Raw genomic sequence first — 15,591 nt, 5'->3', positions numbered from 1 at the left:
ATTGTTCAGGATGTAAATAGTACCTGCCAAGGTTGCGCATTCAGATGATCCCCTCTTCCCCTCTCAATTCTTCCAATGACTTTTGGCTTGAATGTGTGCATCTTATGGACAGCATGTGCAATGGCATAGATGGCATTGTAGATGCTGTAACTTTGCCCCATTATGCTTGCCTCAAAAAGAGTGGTGGGAAGGTTCTCCAGTTTCTCTTGCCCGGTACATAGATCAGTGGTGTCTTCAGGTTTGTCAGAATTGGAAAATAAACAGTTGAATGCCTGTTCCCAGAAGACCTTGAGAAAGCCATCCCCTTTTGGAGACTGAGGCTGTAAACTCTGGAGGAACTGTGCAAAACCCAGAAGCTCATTGGAGTGAACAGCAAAAGACAAGGCACCATCAAAGGTTTGTATGTCATTATCCCTGTACAACGTATCTGCTGCGAGAAACTACTGAGCAGTCATGATCCACACTTTACCAGTCAAAACCTTTGTAACACCTTCAAATAAGAAATGCAGATATATCAACGTCATCAGAAATACTGTGGTCTGATGACTTGCATTTACAATATGTACTTTGACATTGGAGCTCATGATTGAATTAGCCTGTGTACGGAGAGATTCAAATGAAGTCAACGTGTCTATAGCTTGGGATTTAGAGGGTGTTTTTTCACTGAAGGCTGAACAGATGCCATTCTGGGCAAGCATGGAAGTCAATGCCTGCAGAAATGTTTCCCCATTCTCATCATCTGCTGTTATGAGGCCAACCCAGATCCATTGGAAATGCAGAAGTAAATGCACAATTCCCTTGTATTGATGTTCTTCATTAGGAACCATTCGGTAGAAGGAAGGGAACTGAGTTTTAACATCCCTCACTGGAGCCAATACACAATATGCAATCTAAACAAACAAAAAATAGCAAAAATGATCACATTAATGCTGAATGAGCATGTTTCCTTCCAAATATCAACAGTTGTGAAATTCATGAGGTTAAAGAACAAAAGAATTTGACAAAAAAGTTCACAATGTTTTGATAGTCAGAAAACCACTTTGTAGCATTACACTATAAATTGATTAAAAAATTTACACTTTATTGCACCTATCAGATATTGTATTTAATCAAATCACAGACTGATTCTGCTTCACGTAAACAAAGTGGAAGGAAATGCAAATTCTTATTCCAAACTATCTTTCAGTTTAGTAGTCTTTGCACGTCTCTTTTTTGTTTACACTCCTATCCAAGTAAATTGATATGAATTAACAAAGACAGGCGTGAAGATTTTCTGAAAGGATAAACATTAGTTCAAGTGGGGAAGCTTCATAGTCCACACTGTCATTCTACCTGTGGGAACTTGTAGATTCCTAAGACAATAGCCATGTGACGGGAGATCTCAGAATCAATTCCTCCAATGATAGCTACCATATTCTTCTGCTTGTCACATTTGAAGTTGGGGACTGAGCGTTTCTGGGTGGAAAGAAGATTCACGGTGTTCTGATAAGTCATTCTTTCATCGCGGTAACTGTTGTAAATTTGGAAACCAAGGCTGACATTGGGTAAGATCTCAGGTTTTTCATTGATCTCCTTGACAGCATATACCAAGGACAGGATATGTTGGTAGATTTTTGGCTTTCCACTAAAAGAAGAATTGAACAATGTGTAAGACAAATATTGAATTCTGCATGGAGGAGTTGATTGAGAGCATGACATAGTGTTCTGAAGGTGTACCTGTCTTCACACTTATAGAAAATGGTAAACACAGAATAACATAAATAATCCCTTTGGTTTCCCACTAAAAGGAGGAATTAAATAACGTGTAAGACAAATATTGGACTCTGCATGGAGGAGTTTTTTGAGAGCATGACATTGTGTTCAGAAGATTCGCATATTTGCACACTTAGAGAAAACAGTAAAAGCAGAATGACATAAATATTTTAAATAGTGTACTTTCAAAAAAAAAATTCCACATGGCTATTTTTAATGACTCTGTCATATGTCTTCCCAGTTTTCTTTTGTTAAATCCACAGAATAAGAAACATACTCCACTCAGGTGATTGGAAATAAAATTCATGGACACAAGTCAGTCTAATGCAGGGGTGTCCAAACTTTTTGGCAGGAGGGACACACCATCTCTTTGACACTGTGTCCAGGGGCCGAATTAATTTACATTTCAAATTTGAATAAATTTACATAAATGAATATACTAGAGATGGAACTTATATGAATGAATGAAGGTCTTACAGTAGCTCAAGGCCTATAAAAGGCCTTGCACAAAGCAAGGCCAGCCTTTCCTTCACTGCCACTGCTGCGTCACAGATGTGAAACAGCAAGTAGTGGAGGGAGCCCTTGTCCCACAGCTCAGGTGAGAAGTCAAACAGTCGTCCTCTTGCTGACAGCAGTTGCGTTGGGCCAGCACAGGATCCAAAAAGTCTCTGGAGGGCCAGAGACTCATTGGAGACTGGGGGCAGTGGCCCCCGGGCCAGGGTTTGGGCACCCCTGGTCTAAAGTAACGGCCCAATTCTATTCTTTTTTAAAACCGGTGTACTGCGGGGTTCACTAGCACAGTGATACACTGTGGTGGATACACTATCAGTCTGTGCCATGCTGCTGTTGGTGTAGCAGCTACAAGCAGTGCAGCTGCAGAGACCAAGTTATTCCGGGAAAGGGCAGGATCAGGATGGGGACCAGGGTATACTGTGTTAGGGATTGGGGCAGATGGGGAGAGATGGAGAAGGGTTGTAGCAGAACCTGTGGCCACTGTGTCAGCAATCCCCATACCAGCACTGGCATAGATTTACGGTGTCGAAGACCTGCATGCTTTGTGTCAGCTGTAATAAACTGTGTAAGAGTAAGTAGCTCCAATTAACTTTAATAAAAGCCTAATCCTATCCAACTTGCATATTGGCAAGGCAGGATGGAGGGGGGAAGAACGGAGAACATGAAGACCTAGTTATAAACTAGCATATGCTGATGCAGCCAAGCCAAAAGGGCTGTGCTTCATTCTGTAGGCAGAATGAAGGCATACACGGAGGCCTCCACAAGGTAAGGGAACATTTGCATCACCAGTTTGTGTTCCTGTTCTGTCCTAGTGAATGTCACGTAGGAAAGAAAAGAGTTTCCTTACATAAATTCATTCGCAGTCATCGTGTTTGGGTTTTGGGTGAAAGATATCTCATCAAATATGCAGCCAAACAGAGTCACAATCGCTCCAATGGATAATTCTCCTGCCTTATAATACTCATGGGGCATTTGGAAGGGATCAATCCTGGCACACAGAGCGCTCTTGCCTTCAGTTTGAGGCAGCCACAGAAAGAGCAACAGGAGTGGAAACATCCCTACAATCCTGAAGCTAATCTGAATTCAGATCACTCAAACTGTTTCTCATTCAGCATCAGTTGTTCCTTCAATCTCTGTGAATTTTCTGGATGAAGGGGAAAGGACTTTGTTCAGACTGGTGCAGTACCGCCTGCCTGGCATCCCTCAACTCATATCTGAATGTCTTAGGGATACTTTATATCATTTGTCAGGCTCTGCTATTCATCCTGTCAGTTGCCTCAAACATCCAAGTGGGTTTTGGCAAAGTGAAGGATGAATTCGAAAAACTGGTGTTAATTACATGGTTCTAAGTTGTGTCCCTGGAGTATTGTGATGCTCGAGGCACCACTTGAAACAAAATGGAGATGAAAACATGTTTGATTGATCTCAGTAGAATTTGCTGGGAAAACAAGGATATGATCCAGATGAATGAGAGAGAAATGGGGAAGCATGTTGATGGGATGGAGAAACACACACACACACACACGCACACACACACACACACACACACACACACACACACACACACACAGAGAGAGAGAGAGAGAGAGAGAGAGAGAGAGAGAGAGAGAGAGAGAGAGATCACATATTTGAGAATGAAATTGCCCTGCATTACTTACTTGTCTCTTTTTCCTTGCATTACTACCAGTGCTTCTCAAACTGTGACCCACTTGGTGGGTTGTGGCCCAATGCTGGTGGTTTACAATTTCAGGAATCTCATGTCATTCACCCATCTGACACTAATCATAACTGGGGGTTCCTTTAATGTTTATTATTTTTGGTGCCTCCCTTCCTCTTAATTGGGTTTTCAGTTAGCTGATGTAGTGATGTGAGCATCAGCTGACTCTGACCTGAATTTGAGTGAGTTGACCAGATCCATTTTGTTACCTGCACGCAATCTGTTTTCTTCATTTATTCATGTATGCCAAACTCACTATCTAATTATTATCTTATTTCAAGTTAAAAGTCTTGTGTGAAGCAGTACCATTGGAAATGATGATTAAGATTTCTTTGGTGAATGTTACCAGCATACCTAGGATATGTGTACTATGTTGTGTTCATATACAGAGATGTGTATTTATGGGGTCTTTAACCTTCCCAGAGTCAGCTGGGGAGCCCAATCCTACCTCCCCGGGCAGGGATGTTGTGGTACCAACGTAGGGGAGTTTTGGCCTTAGGAATCCTCCTCAGGGTAAGGGAACATTTCCCTTTCCCTTGGGTAAGTCCCCTCTGCCACCATGGGACAACTTGGACCTGCAGCAGTGATATCACTGGCACAAACTAGCATTGACCCGTAACCCATGAAGGTGGATCAGGCATAGGAAGGGAATAGGATTCGTGAGGTGCCAGTGCCGATGAATCTGACCCCTTACCAGATCAATCTGCCCTCTTTCCCATCCCATTTTTCCCCTTTCTGCCCACCCTCCCACTCCTCCCACCATAATACACCAGTGCATTGTGTTAATACACTGAGGGCACAATCCAAACCCACTTTCCAGCACCGACAGAAGGCTGATGCAGCTCCGAGGTAAGGGAACAAACCTTTCCTTTCGTTGAGGAGACCTCCGTGAGTGCCACCAAACTGCAGGATGCAGCACATGTCCCATTGACACTACTATGCTGGAAAGTTGGTTAGGATTTAGGCCTAAATGTGTTAGTGGCATCATCAATCTGTTGTCACAGCTTGAGGCAGCAGTCAGGCCACATCTGAGTCGCTTTTGTATATGCCACTAGAACACTGATTCCAGGGCTTAGAGGCCTTCTAGGACTGGGCTATAAGTTATCACCAGGATATTTTAGGTTATGCTTAAAGCAGGTCTTTCAATCAATCAACCTTATATTAAGAAAATTCATCCTAAAGAAGCAGAAGGGAACAGAAGCAGAATTCCCTGTGAATTTGGGAATCGCTACAGCAGACTTAAGATCATCTGTCACCTATGGGACCTGGGTGGTGCTAGATGATCAGACACCTGGGCTGTCTGGAGTCCTGTGCCAGACTGAGGTGCCATTGCTCAAGCTTAGGTTACTGCAGTTCAGAGTAGTCACCATGTGCTGGCTAATTGGATGTGAGCTCAATTCGCTTTGCCCTGCACCTGGAGGTGCATTAAGAGCACAGTCTACTGTCTTAGAGCCCAGTCCTGAGCTTCCCAGCACCCAGGGCTGCAGCTGCACCAAAATGGCTACCGCTGCATTCCATGGGGTTGGGAAGTGGCATTGTGTCTACTTGGGTTAAGGGAGTGTAAGCTCCTTTACCCGTGTAATCTCCAGGAGGCAACTGCTAATGAGAGGGCACAGATTCAAGGAGACCCTATCCCGGATGGGTAGGGTGATAGGACATGGCAGCAGGGCCTGCCACCCTCCTCCCACCCTGCTCCCTCCCCTGTCACACTTTCCCCATGCCCTAGAACACCTTCCCCCACACTGACTGAGCCAGCTCCAGCGTCTGCCTGGCACAGGCTGTCGCAGATGATCCTTATGGCACGTTTCCGACAATGCGTGCCAGAGCTGGGTTAGCGCACAGGCCAATGGATCAGGCCCTTACTCAGAGTTTACCATGATGCCTGCTCTGCAGTCCTGGACACCAGTGGGGGACCTCAGCACCTTTGCTAGATTCTCACCCTACGCAAAACCAGCAAGGCTACCCCCAACCCCAAGCTAATTGAGTCCCTCTGCCTTACGATGACAAGAAAACATTTTCATGCTGCTCTCGTGGAGTAGGTTAAATAAGAAGACTCCAGGTGATAGTAGTGAAGCATCAGTAAAATTGTGGAGGAAAGAAATCATAAACTGGGAAACATGGAAGCATCTTTGGATACAATTTCATAACTTTAATATGACTAAAAGGGAACTAAAATTTACAACCTGCAATCCTATGCATATTTATTCATAATAAATCCCATTTCCCTTAGATAAGAATGATCAGAGTCCAGTCGTATCAACAGTACGCTATAGCATGCATCCATAACAATGGAGTGTGTGGGCAGCATGACAAGAAAGCCAACAAGAGGTTAAAAAAACAAAACACTGAATTCTGGTCACTGGGGGCTTCCTCAGACACACAACAGCTGTATAGCTGGCAAAGATCTGCAGAGAAGAAGGGGGTGGGGCAGGATGGAAAATGGGGGATAGGATCCGGTGTGCACTTTTTCTGACAAAATCCACCTCTTTCAGACTGCTCCATGCCTCCTGCCATACCTCATACTTCTAACAGCCCACCCTTGCCCTATACCTCTAGGCAACTTACCTGGACTGGTGAACTATCAGGGTGTGTCTAGCATTCACACACCTTCATGGTACATGACAGTGGTGTGACTTCCATGCTGCTGCAGGAAGGCTGGGCCTATGGCAGTGGATTCTGAGATCCCCTGCCGTAGGCCTTTAAGGATTTTTTCTCCTAATCAGCTGCTCCTTGCTGTTCAGCTCAGGCCTCATAATAATTATATAGCATTTGGGGGAAAAGATAAAAACCAATAACCCAACAGCAGATGCCAAGATGGTGAAGATCTCCACAGCTACAACATATTTGCCCTCGGTGCTCAGGTAAGATGGGACAAAAGACAACCAAACACTGCAAAAGACCAACATGCTGAAAGTGATGAACTTGGCTTCATTGAAACTGTCTGGCAGCTTCCTGGCTAGGAAAGCCACAGTGAAGCTGACAACAGCCAGAAATGCCAAGTAGCCCAGAACACAATAGAACATGGTCAGTGACCCTTCATTGCATTCCAATATGTTTTCTTCAGCCAGAGATCGCATGTTAGTATCAGGGAATGGAGGAGCAGTAACTAACCACACAGCACAAATACTGGCTTGAATCAGGGAGCAGGAAACAACAATGAAGTTGGCCAGTCTTTTTCCCACCCATTTCCTCATTCTGGATCCTGGCTTTGTGGCCATGAAAGCCAGAACCACAGTTATGGTTTTGGCCAAGACACAGGAAACAGCTGCTGAAAAAATGATGCCAAAAGCGGTTTGTCGTAAATAACATGTCACTGTCTGTGGTCGACCAACAAATAGTAAGGAGCAGAGGAAGCAAAGCAATAGGGAGAGGAGGAGAGAGTAGGTGAGGTCTCGATTGTTGGCTTTGACAATGGGAGTGTTCTGATTCTTGATGAAAATTCCCAGCACCAAAGCTGTGAGCAGAGAGCAAGAGAGAGCTAAAGAAACCAAAACCATTCCCAATGTTTCTGAGTAGGAGAGGAAATGGCTTCTCTTGGGAAGGCACTGGTCTTTGTTCTTGTTTGGAAAGTGATCTTCTGAGCATTTCACACAATCATCCAAGTCTGAAAAATCAAACATATTTTTTTAAAAAAGATAAAACAATTGAAATTTTCAACACTGAAACAGTGATGCAATCATTGTTCAGCCCAGCAGTTCCCAAACGCAGCCACAGGCTGCTTGGCCCAGGTGGTCGGTTAGAATTCAGTGGCAGAATCTGCTGTCATCTCTGCCCTCTTCCTGGGACTGCTCCTCCCGTCCCCAACTCTCCCTAAGCTCTTTTCCACCCACTCCTTGCTTCCCCCCACCCTGAAAATACTCACTGCACACTGGTGCTGCTGGACCACCATCCGTCCAAGCAGAGCTGAGGCTCAGTGCTGATTGACACGGGGCTCTCCTTGGGTGCCACAAATGTGCTTTATGGCACATTTGCAATACCTAGCGCCGGCGCAGAGCAGCAGCACCAACACCCCAAGCCTTCAGGACTGGGCTTCAAGCCTCCTCAAGGCCTGTCAGCGCCACTCACTCCCCCCGCACCAAATGCCTCAAGAGAACATGTGTCTCCTACCTTTCTGGTCTGAAATCTTCCCATCTGCACATGGAACACAATCGTAGCAACAAAACTGCTGTCCCTCCTTTGTTTTTTTGTGGAAGCCTGGATGGCAGTTGTCATTACACACAGCAAGAGGCATCACCTTTTCAGAAGAGAGGAGTAGTTATGCCCCTCCTATTCTAACATACTTCAGATAGCAAATACAAAGTTTCTTTCTCATGGACAATGCAGTAGGGTAATGCATATAAAGTAACAAGAAGATCAGAACATGGATGATTTTGGACTTTCAACTCTGGGCAGGGGTGACTTTGTCTTATTTATTTATTTATTTATTTATTTATTTATTTATTTATTAGATTTGTATTCCGCCTTTCTCCCCGAAGGGCACCCAAGGCGGCTAACAATCAAATTAAAATGCAAGGCAACAGATAAACATTAAAAATACAAAACACTTAAAAACAATTAAAACAAGATAAAATACATAACAGCAGACTGAAAGCATGCAGTAAACGTCATAATTTGTAAATTTATAGAAACAGCCCTTATAGTGCCTCGAAGGCTTTCCTGAATAAAAAAGTCTTCAAGCCCCGCTGGAATGTTAATAATGAGGAAGCTGCTCTCAATTCAAAGGGGAGGGAATTCCATAGTGCAGGTGCCACCACCGAAAAGGCCCTGTTTCTGGCCACCATTCCCTTCACCACTCTCAGTGATGGCACAACCAACAGGGCCCCTTCTGATGACTTTAGAAAATGGACTGGATTATACAGAAGAAGGCAGTCTCTCAATACGCTGGTCCCAAGCCGTTTAGGTCTTTCAAGTCATAACCAGCACCTTGAATTCAGCCCGGAAACGAATGGGCAGCCAGTGCAGCCGCCGGAGTAGCAGCGTAACAGAGTCAAACCGCCGACCTCCAGCAACTATCCGAGCCGCCGCATTCTGCACTAGTTGTAGCTTCCGGACCGTCTTCAGGGGCAGCCCCACGTAGAGCGCATTACATTAATCTAATCTTGATGTCACTATGGCATGGACCACGGTGGCCAGATCCGCCCGAGACAAGTACGGCCGCAGCTGGCGCACCAGCCGGAACTGAGCAAAGGCACCCCTGGCCACAGTCGACACCTAGACATCCAGGAGGAGCTGCGAGTCCAGGAGAACCGCCAAGCTGCGGACCTGCTCTTTCAGGGGGAAGGCAGCCCCATTCAGAGCAGGGCGATAGTACAGCATCCAGCACCATGGATTTCTGCAGCAGGAGGACCTCTGTCTTGTCCGGATTTAATCTCAGCTTGTTCGCCCTCATCCAGATGCCAACTGCCTCCAGGCAACGCTCCAGGACAGAGACAGCCACCCTGGAGTCAGGTGGAAAGGAGAGACAGAGCTGAGTGTCATCAGCATACTGATGGCACCCAACTCCAAATCCCCGGATGACCTCTCCCAGCGGTTTCATGTAGATGTTAAACAACATGAGGGACAATATAGAACCCTGTGGCACCCCACACCTCAAGGGCCAGGGTGCCAAACAGGAGTCCCCCAATACCACCATCTGGGACCTGTCCACCAAAGACTGGAACTACTGCAAAACAGTGCCCCCGATCCCCACCTCGGCCAACTGTCCCAGCAGGACACCATGGTCAATAGTGTTGAAAGTTGCTGAGAGGTCCAAAAGGACAATCAAGGATGTACTCCCTCCGTCCAGCCCTCGGCGTAGGTCATCCACCAAGGTGACCAAGGCTGTCTCCGTCCCGAAGCCAGGCCTGAAGTCAGATTGAAAGGGATCCAGATAATCCTCTGGAGCTGAGACGCCACCACCCACTCGATCACTTTGCCCAGAAATGGGAGGTTTGAGACTGGCTGATAATTATCCAACATAGAGGGGTCCAGAGAGAGCTTTTTCAGGAGGGGGCGAACCACTGCTTGCTTTAATGCCAGAGGCATCACCCCCTCCCTCAAAGATGAATTTAGAGTAAAACTGTTTAGAGCATAGAGTAAAACCGTTAAAGGGTAGTTTAAAGGACCTTGCTTAACACAGGTTGGCAGAGAGCCCCACAGTGTTTTACTGAGAAGGAATGCAGGAGAGATAAGACAGATGGCTCAAGGAAGGCCATCCTAATCAGGAAGGCAGATGTATGCCAAGAAATAGGTCTGAAGTTCTGCCAAGAAGGTCAGTTCTGAATAAAATAAGGTTATAGCACACTCTACTGGTTTCGCCTGGGGGCTGGGGATAAGAATAGGCCCTCAGTTTGGCTGTACTTGTTGTAAAAGGCAACTAAACAGCCACCAGGTAGATGGGACTTGTCAGCCTGGGAAGGCAGCTCATCTGAGAGAAGGAAAACTCTGATCCCAAACCTCCACTGCCTTGTGGCTACATCCAGTTATGGAAAAGGCTTCAGGAGTCAACCTCAAGGCAAAACCCAGAGCTGGAGACCCTGAGGCAGTTCATGGCTGAACACAGTCACGTTCTGGCAACTCCTGTGGCACCACTAGAACCAACTGTACTGGCTTCTGCCTTTCCATTGGACCATTTCAGCAACATGAAGAGGGGGAATTTGCTGTATGGGTAACAGTCTATCCTCCATATCTACTTTACCCAGGCTTTGCACACTGGAGAAGACACTGTTCCAGAACCACTTTTCAGAGTGCGATACCATGGTCTTCCGAAACTGAAGGATGCCAATGTATGATGGTTCTTGAAAAATTTGTATTCAATAAGTTTAATTGTATAATTTTACCTTATTTGGAAACCTCTAACCTGAAGCTCATCTATCAAGTGTCTCTAAGGCTATCTACAGCCTATTAAGAGTTAGCTGCATCTATGATGTCAAATGTCAGCCAATGGGAAGTTCAAATCTTCAAACAAAGGACCCAAAATGTTATAAAGGGTCTGGTTAAGATTGATACTTGCTCTCAATGCTTTGGACAGGAGTCCCATGAGATGCCCGTTGCTAGCAACAAAGTAAAGGCTTGTAGACGATCACCCTTGACTACTGAGTCTTGCTTTTCAACCTTGCAACACCAGTACTAAAGGAGTGAGAACCACTGCTCTATAACCCTTATCCTAACTCTTTAAAACAGGGCCTTATGTTTAAGGCCTGGGGGCCGGATGTGGCTCCCGGAAGCTTTTTATGTGGCCCCCAGTCTCTCAGCTGCTGAGCAGTGATGAGGTGTTACCACTGAAACAGTGGCCCACATGAAGATTGGGCTTTCCCATATTTTGAAATATGATCAAGATCTGTGTATTTTCTCTTTTGTCATTTGCAGTTAATGAACTTCTATATGAGAGCAAGGTTCTGATTTCTGGTCATCAGCTGCTTAATGATGTTACTTTCTGCTTAATGACATCACTTCCGGCCCTCAATAGGCACCCTGAATGCTAACTTTGGCCCTCTTCAACCTGACAGCAATATTTTTAGCATTCAGGAACCATTTTTAAGAATCAAAAAAATCTGCGTTTTGGTGATATCACTGAAAGAAATTACCCTAGGAGGATGGGAAGTTTATCATAGGTCAATATCAAAGCACATTTCTCTGTAGCGTGGCATATTATACTCATAGTTGAATCTCACCTGGTTAAACATGTTGTGCCATTTGATGGCCTCCTCATTAATGCTGAACTCCTTGCCTCCGGGAGCCCAGGGATCCATCCACCCTAGTTTCACTTTTGCGAAGCTTTGGTTGGGGAAAGTAATCCAGTTGATGATATCAAACCCAGCAGCCAATTCACCCTCTTCGTTAAAGCAGACAGTGTCCCCTGCAGTATTGTTAAATATGATGCTTCTCAGGAAAGAGTGAAGCTTGGTTGAAAGAAAGAAAGAGAATAGAAAAGTACTAGTGAGTTCAGTATTAATTAATCTTCAATTGTATGGTTTATAAGTTGTTTTATTTAGTTTAAATTTCTCTCTGTACAGAAAAATGAGAAAAACTTCCAAGAGAAAAAACTCAATCTATGCATTTCATGAGGGGTTTTCAGCTACTAGAGGTCTCCTCGGGGTAAGGGAACACCTGTCCCAGATTAGCCCCAGCAACCGCTCATTCACTGGTGCAGGTCCACGTTGCTGTGTGCAGGCGGATTAGGCCCAGCATGGGACTTGGAAACTGATCCGTGCCAACACTGCTGAACCCACCTCCTTCCACAGCCTGATACACCCAGTCTCCATCCCAGCTCCTCCCTATTCTGCCCTGCCCCATTCCACCCCCTTCGCTGGGTTTACCTGCTCCTGCAGACATTCCAACAGTCACCAGCCCATGAGGGAAGGCTCCTGCCTTTCCTGTGGTGTGCCAGCTGCTTGCACTGCTGCAAAACATTTCACACTTGCTTTTTACCAGCCTGCACTAGTGGAACACAAATTCCTCTGGTGCTACCCTTAGTTAGGATTGGGACAATGCCCTTATCAAATGCTAACATCCAATAGACTAGCCAAGAGAAGGTCATTGTTCTTGATGTGAAATAGTACCTGCCAAGGTTGCACATTCAGATGATCCCATCTCCCACTCTCAATCTTTCCAGTGGGTTTTGCCTTGAATACGTGCATCTTATGGACAGCATGTGCAATGGCATGGATAGCATTGTAGATGCTGTAACCTTGGCCCATGATGCTTGCCTCAAAAAGAGTGGTAGGAAGGGTCTCTAGTTTCTCTTGCCCTGTACATAGATCAGTGGTGTCTTCACGTTCATCAGAATCAGAAAATAAACAGTTGAATGCCTGTTCCCAGAAGATCTTGAGAAAGCCATCTCCTTTTGGAGATTGAGGATGTAAGCTCTGGAGGAACTGCACAAACCCCAGAACCTTATTGGAGTGAATAGCAAAAGACAAGGCACCATCAAATATTTGTATATCATTATTCCTGGACACAGTATCTGCTGCAAGGTACCACTGAGCAGTCATGATCCACACTTTACCAGTCAAAACCTTTGTAACACCTTCAAATAAGGAATGCAGATATATGAACGCCATCAGAAATATTGTGGTCTGATGACCTGCATTTACAATATGTACTTTGACATTGGAGCTCATGATTGAACTGGCCTGTGCACGGAGGTTTTCAATTGAAGTCAATGTGACTATCGCTTGGGATACAGGGGATGTTTTTTCACTGAAGGCTGAACAGATGCCATTCTGAGCAAGCATGGAAGTCAATGTCTGCAGAAACTTTTCCCCATTATCATCATCTGCTGTTATGAGGCCAACCCAGATCCACTGGAAATGTAGAAGTAAATGCACAATCCCCCTGTATTGATGTTCTTCATTGGGGACCATCCGGTAGAAGGAAGGAAACTGGGTTTTAACATCCATCACTGGAGCTAAAACACAATATGCAATCTAAACAAACAAAAATATCACATTAATGGTGAATGAGAATGTTCCATTCCAAAGATCTGCTGCTGTGAAAATCATGAGGTTTGAAAAAAAGAAGCAAAGAAAGGGAGAATGGTTTCACAATGCTTTTTCTGATACATGTATGCAGAAAACCATTTAATAAATAATAATAATAAAACTTTATTTTTATCCCGCCCTTCTCTCCTTCTACAATTTTGTAGAATTGTACCATTGAGGTCAAAATATTACACTTTATCTCCTCAATCATTTTATTTTATTCAATCAAATCACACAGTGACACTGCTCCACATACACAAAATGAAGATATACTTTTCTTCTTCCCACCTATCTTTCCATTTCGTATTCTTTGCTCATGTGTCTTTTCTGCTACTCTCCCCTCCAGGGGAGAAAAATGATAAAAATAGAAAGGCTGGCATGAAGATATTCTGAACGTTCAAGTGGAAGTTCAAGCACTAGTTGAAGTGGGAAAGCTTCAAACCCCAGACAGTCATTCTACCTGTGGAAACTTGTAGATGCCCAATATAGTCGCTATTTGCCGGGAGACTTCGGAATCAAGTCCTCCGATGACAGCTACCATATTCTTCTGCTTCTCACATTTGAAGTTGGGGTCTGTGCGACTCCGGGTGGAAAAAAGATTCAGGGTGCTCTGATAAGTCATTCTTTCATCAAGGTAACTGTTGTAAATTTGGAAACCGAGGCTGACATTGGGTAAGATCTCAGGGTTTTCATTGATCTCCTTGACAGCAAACACCAAGGACAGGACTTGCAGGTAGCCCTTTGGTTTTCCACTTAAAGCAGGAATTGAAGAATGTGTGAGACAAATTAAGGACTGTGCATGGAGAAATTGTTTGAGAGCATAGCATTATGTTCAGAAGGTATGCATACCTTCACACTTACACAAGACAGTAAAGGCAGAATGACATAAATAATTTAAACAATGTACTCCCTCCCCCCAACTGCAGAGTAAGGAACATAGAGATTGAGTATTTTGTGATCAGAAATAAAATTCATAGGCACAAGTCCTATCCTATCCCTCATTATCAACAGTATGCTGTGAGGTTCTCCAGCACAATGAGACCCTTGCTGGCATTTCAGCCAAACACAGGGGTGGATCAGGGTTGGGGTCAAGTTGGATTGTGGTGGGGATTGGGGCAGATCAAGGAGGGTTGGGGTTGGTTGTAGCAGAGCTGGTGGCCACTGGATCCCAAATCCCCATCCTAGGGTTGGCAAGGATTGAAGTAGTTCCATGGGGTACCATGCAGCTTCCTTTAAGATAAGGTAAATATTTGACCTCTCCTTTCTCCCAACTGGCCTGGTATACCAGAAAATGCATAGGATCAGCGACTGGTGCTTGGGCAGAACTTCATGCTTTGTGCTGGCCAAAGATATGATTGGGCTGTAAGTGTAAGTAGCTTGAATTAATTTTAATCAAAACCCAAAACTAGTCAACTTTCCTACATTGATGCAGCCATGCCAACAGGCCATGGTGATGCATTCTGTAGGGAAGCAGTCACAGAGGCTTCCTCAAGGTAAGGGAACATTTGTACCACCAGTTTGCGTTTCTGTTCTGGCCTAGTAGTAGTAGTAGTAGTAGTAGTAGTAGTAGTAGTAGTAGTAGTAGTAGTAACTTTATTGTCATTGTGCTACAGCACAACAAAATTTATGCACCTTTGAGATACAAGCATAAATATATACTACAATTCCAACAATCACAATACAATACAAAAAAGAAATAGAGAATGTCATGTAGGGAAGAAAAGAGTTTCCTTACATAAATTCATTCACAGTCATCGTGTTTGGGTTTTGGGTGAAAGAGAGCTCATCAAATATGCAGCCAAACAGAGTCACAATTGCTCCAATGGTAAGGTCTCCTGCTTTATAATACTCATAGGGCATCTGGAAGGGATTGATCCTGGCACACATAGTCGTCTTGCCTTCAGGAAGAGGCAGCCAGCTAAAGAGCAACAGCAACAGAAGCATCCCTGCTATCTGGAAGCTAATCTGGATTGAAATTATGCAATTTGTCTCCTCCAACATCCATCATTTCTTCAATCTCTGTGCATTATCTGGCTGAAGGGAGAAGTACTTCGTTCAGACTGTTGCAGTTCCACCTGCCTGGAGTCCCTCAATTCATATCTGAAGGTTGCAGGGATCCCTAATAGCATTTGTCAGGCTCTGCTATTC

The 15,591-nt window shown here is 44.7% G+C and overlaps 1 protein-coding gene across 1 annotated transcript; it reads right to left on the bottom strand.

The window, feature by feature from the left end:
• Positions 1-6,681: 6,681 nt before the first annotated feature.
• Positions 6,682-15,198, bottom strand: LOC136653252 (vomeronasal type-2 receptor 26-like). Its single transcript, XM_066630161.1, has 5 exons — positions 15,179-15,198; positions 13,904-14,195; positions 11,635-11,862; positions 8,090-8,216; positions 6,682-7,586 (listed from the first exon to the last, which is right to left on the bottom strand). The coding sequence occupies exons 1-5, from the start codon at positions 15,196-15,198 to the stop codon at positions 6,682-6,684; spliced, it is 1,572 nt and encodes a 523-aa protein (XP_066486258.1).
• Between the last annotated feature and the right edge of the window lie 393 nt (positions 15,199-15,591).

This window comes from Tiliqua scincoides, chromosome 5 (assembly GCF_035046505.1).
Source record: "Tiliqua scincoides isolate rTilSci1 chromosome 5, rTilSci1.hap2, whole genome shotgun sequence".
Classification (NCBI taxonomy): domain Eukaryota; kingdom Metazoa; phylum Chordata; class Lepidosauria; order Squamata; family Scincidae; genus Tiliqua; species Tiliqua scincoides.
This window is presented reverse-complemented; position numbering and strand designations above follow the sequence as displayed.

Coding starts and splice junctions, on each gene's coding strand:
- LOC136653252 (XM_066630161.1), bottom strand. CDS start 15,198: ATGACTGTGAATGAATTTAT. Junction 11,863..13,903: donor GCATCTACAAGTTTCCACAG/GTAGAATGACTG, acceptor CTTTCAACCAAG/CTTCACTCTTTCCTGAGAAG. Junction 8,217..11,634: donor GGCACAACATGTTTAACCAG/GTGAGATTCAAC, acceptor TCTTCTGAAAAG/GTGATGCCTCTTGCTGTGTG.